Genomic DNA, 4,248 nt, shown 5'->3' with positions numbered 1-4,248 from the left:
TTTTTTATTACGACCTCACTCCACCATATGCCTTAAACTCTTTCGCAATCGTCTAGCTTAGAGCAACATGCAAAGACAACTCAAACCCTAACTACCAAATATTAGCTACAGACTAAGCCTTTCATCTACTTTTGTAGCCTCCTCTGAAGCTATGCATGCATCTGAAGGTGTGTTCTCTTCTGTTGACAATTAAGTAGGCCTCTGCAAGCCACCAACAACTGCAATCAGAAAACTTGACATCAATATTTGGGGTAAAAAATATATAGGTTTAACAGATGCACATAAGAAAATGGAGAAATATTGGTTTGGTTGCTTCCAATCAATGATCAATTCAATCATAAGTTAATGTGAAAAGCCTCCACTAAAAATAAGAAAAATATTTAAAAAAAAAAATTCTAAACCTTATCCTTGCATTTATGTTCAACATCTTCAAAACTTTGTCAAGTTATTCGAGTTAACTTGCTATAGTATATATTTTTTCTTTTTTCCTAAATTAATTTAGAAACTCCTTTTAGTTAAAAAGGGATAAGTCTCCTAATAATTCCCTCGAAGAAGGAAAAAGGGGCTTAAAAACGGCCGTTTCGACCGATATAACGCCTAACAGAGCTTTGACAGTTGCGATTGTGATAGCACAGTCGCCACTCGTCTTCTACGCGTCACTTTCACCTGCTAATAAATTCATCTGTCTGCCAGCTGTGACCTTCCTTATCTGGAAATTCGAGTCGCAAATTTTTGGGTGTTTGTGTTTTTCAGTTTTATTAAACTAAACGGCACTGAAATTCATTGCAATGAACGGGATCAATAACCATACCCCAAATTCTGCAGCTGAAGATGCAATCGAGTGGCCTGATGCTTCAAGACGAGTGTTATCAGAACTCAGGAAGCTATGGCTTCTTTCAGGCCCTGCAATACTTGTTATGCTCTTCAATTTTTTACTTTCTGTTGTCTCCCAAATGTTTGCAGGTCACCTGGGGAAGTTAGAATTAGCAGGAGCTTGCATAGCGAGTGTTGGGATTCAAGGATTTGCCTATGGAATTTTGGTTAGTAGCATTTTGATAAATTCCTAGCGAATTCAATACTGAGGTTTTTTCATTAATGGATTTGGTTCAAATAGTTTATAATTGTGACTTTATTTATTGTTTGGACAACATAGATTGGAATGGCAAGTGCAGTACAAACACTGTGTGGGCAAGCTTTTGGAGCCCAGAAGTACAAAATGCTTGGAATCATATGCCAACAATCTATGCTGCTAATGACAGCTACTGCTATGCTTCTCAGTTTACTGTATGCTTTTGCAGAGCCTGCATTGCATGCCATTGGGCAGAATAAAGCAATAGCTGCTCAGGGAGCTCTCTTTGCAAGAGGGCTCATTCCTCAACTGTTTGCATTTGCTCTGAGTTGTCCCTTGCAGAGATTTTTACTGGCTCAGAATATAGTGTCCCCTCTTGCCTATATATCTATAGCTACTTTTCTGCTACATGTTCTTCTAAGCTGGCTAGCTGTTTATAAGCTTGGGCTGGGCTTGCTGGGAGCTTCATTATCCTTGAGCTTGTCATGGTGGATTCTCACCATTGCAACTCTTCTTTATGTAGTGTGGAGTCCAAGTTGTAAGGATACATGGACTGGCTTTTCATGGAAAGCCTTCACAGAGCTCTGGCCTTTCTTCAAACTGTCTATGGCATCAGCTGTCATGCTATGGTATGATTTTAAACCATTTATTCAATTCTCTTATCTCAATTTAGTTCAATTTAGCCAGATTTCAATCCAATGGACAACATTTAAGTATTTATCTATGGCAGTTTACTCACTGCTCGTATCTCTGTTCTACAGTTTAGAAATATGGTACAGTCAAAGCTTAGTTCTCATCTCGGGGCTATTGCCTAATCCGGAGATTGCATTGGATTCTCTTTCAATTTGGTAATGCTATAGATCAATACTCCTCCACCTAAGAAGACTGAATTGTCCTGTTCTAAGCTCTCTTATTTTGTATGTTTTAAATGTGCTATTGCACCGACTCAGAGATCTGGAGATTTTACATTAATTAACAAACCGACAGTAGGAGATGGTTCTACATATATTAATGGGTTAGAGTAGAAGATTGATGCAATGAAAAAATAGTATTATTTTGAGTCTCCTCTTGTGTTTATTGCAGGTTTTGTACTTTAGAGATTTAAATAAGATCTCATACCACTAACTCAATTGTACTATATGGTATGTGCAGCATGAATTACTTGAACTGGGACATGCAAGTAATGTTGGGTATCAGCGCTGCCGCATGGTTTGTATTTGTATAACCAAAGAAACCTTTGAATTTCATGTAATCCAAAGGGATGGCCATCATTTCCAATCGTTTCTTCTTTCCAAAAAGACACCCAGTTTGTTAGCCTATGCAACTGTGACTGAAATATTTTAAAATGCAGATATTACTCCAAAATGTCAAGCTTATTGAAAAAATCATTTCATTTTCCAGTTTCCTGGATGGATTGAGGTTTTTATAATAATTTTTAAGCTTTCTTGAGAAAAATGCAGCACAAGAGTTGGTAATGAGCTTGGAGCTAGGAGGGCCAAAGCTGCAAGTTTTTCAGTTGCAGTTGTTGTGTCCACCTCTATCATAATCAGTCTTCTCCTGGCAATTGTGATATTAGCACTTCACAAATGCCTTGGCCACCCATTCACAAGCAGCAGTGAGGTCATGAGAGCAGTGTCTTCCATGACACCATTACTTGCAATATCTGTCTTTTTGAATGGTGCCCAACCTATTCTTTCAGGTTTCGTCCCACTGCTTTCATGTTCATATTCTCTAAGACCATTATATTTTATTTAAGTATTACAATTGGCAAAAGAATGTTCTTCTTGACCATTGAATTTTAGTTTAGAATGAAATTAAACAAAGTGGTTGATGTAACAGGTGTGGCAATTGGATGTGGGTGGCAAAAATTTGTGGCATATGTCAATCTCATCTCTTATTACATTGTGGGTCTGCCAGCTGGAATAATGTTGGGTTTTGTAGCAAAATCAGGAGCAAAGGTGTTAAACATAGCGCTTTACTTTGTTGGATAAAGATGAAGTTAATTATCATCATATGAAGCATTAAATCTGATTTGCAGGGAATATGGTGGGGAATGATCATCGGAGTTGGACTACAGACATTGATTCTCATTATTTTTACAGCGCGCACAAACTGGAATAAGGAGGTACCAAATTTTAAGCATTCATGGCTTTTGAGTTTAGGGCAGATGAAAAGGAGTAAAGAAGAAATTGATGAGTAAATGTTTGCAGGTTGAAGATGCTGCGAAGCGTGTTAAGCTTTCAAGTAAGGAGGAAGTGGGTTCCTCAACTAACGGTTAGCATCGCATCGCCAAATGTATTATGAAGGATGGTGTTTTCAATCATAGTGGGACAAAAATTCATCATGTTTTGGTGAAATGGTAACGACAAATTTTCCGCGTGAAAGAGACTTTTTCACTGGGTATTTTGGTTGTTTTCTTGTGTCCCTCTTCTTTTTATTTTTCTCATTGCCGTGTTTAAGCTTCAATCATTTCACGTGAGATTTCTGAACTTTTGAAACAAACTGAAAGAGCTTTTTTTACCTTCCGCAACTGCATTTTGAAAGCAGGGCACAAAACACTGTAGTAAAGAAAAAAAATGTAACTAATCTGTTTACCGGGCACTGTAAAGGCAAAATGTAACTAATCTGCTTACTAATTTATATGCAAGCAAAGAGAAATCATTAAAGTATAAAACAAGGTCGCATTGCTACGAAGCTTTTGCTTTGATAGGTAGATAATTGGGATGAGACTTGAATCATTGTCTATTTTTAATTATTTGTTATTAGCATTTTTATGTTAACAATGAAATTGTTGGATTTATGGTTGTGTTCCACAAAATCTTGATTTGTAGAAATCTTTCTTGCTAGCAAGACATGAAACAGTCTAGTTCACTATTTCATGAAACAGTCTTAAGCTAAGATTGAAATACAAAATCTGTTTGATAGAAATAGTCTAGTTGTGTTCCACGACACAAAATTTTGATAATTTGTGTTTGAATGAATGAAATGTCCCAACAAAAATCTGTTTGATAGAAACAGTCTAGTTCAATCATTCTTTCTTAAGCTAAGATTGAAATACAAAATATGTTTACAAAATATGTTTGATAATTTGAGATTTAATGAATGTAATGTCCCAACTTTGAAATATAATTTTATAATTTAATAATAATAGTAAAATTAAAATACAAAAGAATAAAAAT

The 4,248-nt window shown here is 36.1% G+C and overlaps 1 protein-coding gene across 1 annotated transcript; it reads left to right on the top strand.

The window, feature by feature from the left end:
* The first annotated feature begins 704 nt into the window (after positions 1–704).
* LOC131066636 (protein DETOXIFICATION 41) lies at positions 705–3,763 on the top strand. The gene is made up of 8 exons (XM_058001445.2): positions 705–1,040; positions 1,154–1,698; positions 1,831–1,917; positions 2,222–2,278; positions 2,530–2,768; positions 2,909–3,027; positions 3,108–3,194; positions 3,280–3,763. Exons 1-8 carry the CDS (start codon positions 789–791, stop codon positions 3,346–3,348), a joined length of 1,455 nt encoding a protein of 484 aa, XP_057857428.1. The 5' UTR covers positions 705–788; the 3' UTR covers positions 3,349–3,763.
* Positions 3,764–4,248: the final 485 nt, after the last annotated feature.

Source organism: Cryptomeria japonica, chromosome 4, assembly GCF_030272615.1.
Source record: "Cryptomeria japonica chromosome 4, Sugi_1.0, whole genome shotgun sequence".
Classification (NCBI taxonomy): Eukaryota; Viridiplantae; Streptophyta; class Pinopsida; order Cupressales; family Cupressaceae; genus Cryptomeria; species Cryptomeria japonica.
This window is presented reverse-complemented; position numbering and strand designations above follow the sequence as displayed.

Coding starts and splice junctions, on each gene's coding strand:
- LOC131066636 (XM_058001445.2), top strand. CDS start 789: ATGAACGGGATCAATAACCATACCCCAAATTCTGCAGCTGAAGATGCA. Junction 1,041..1,153: donor GATTTGCCTATGGAATTTTG/GTTAGTAGCATT, acceptor TGGACAACATAG/ATTGGAATGGCAAGTGCAGT. Junction 1,918..2,221: donor TTGGATTCTCTTTCAATTTG/GTAATGCTATAG, acceptor TGGTATGTGCAG/CATGAATTACTTGAACTGGG.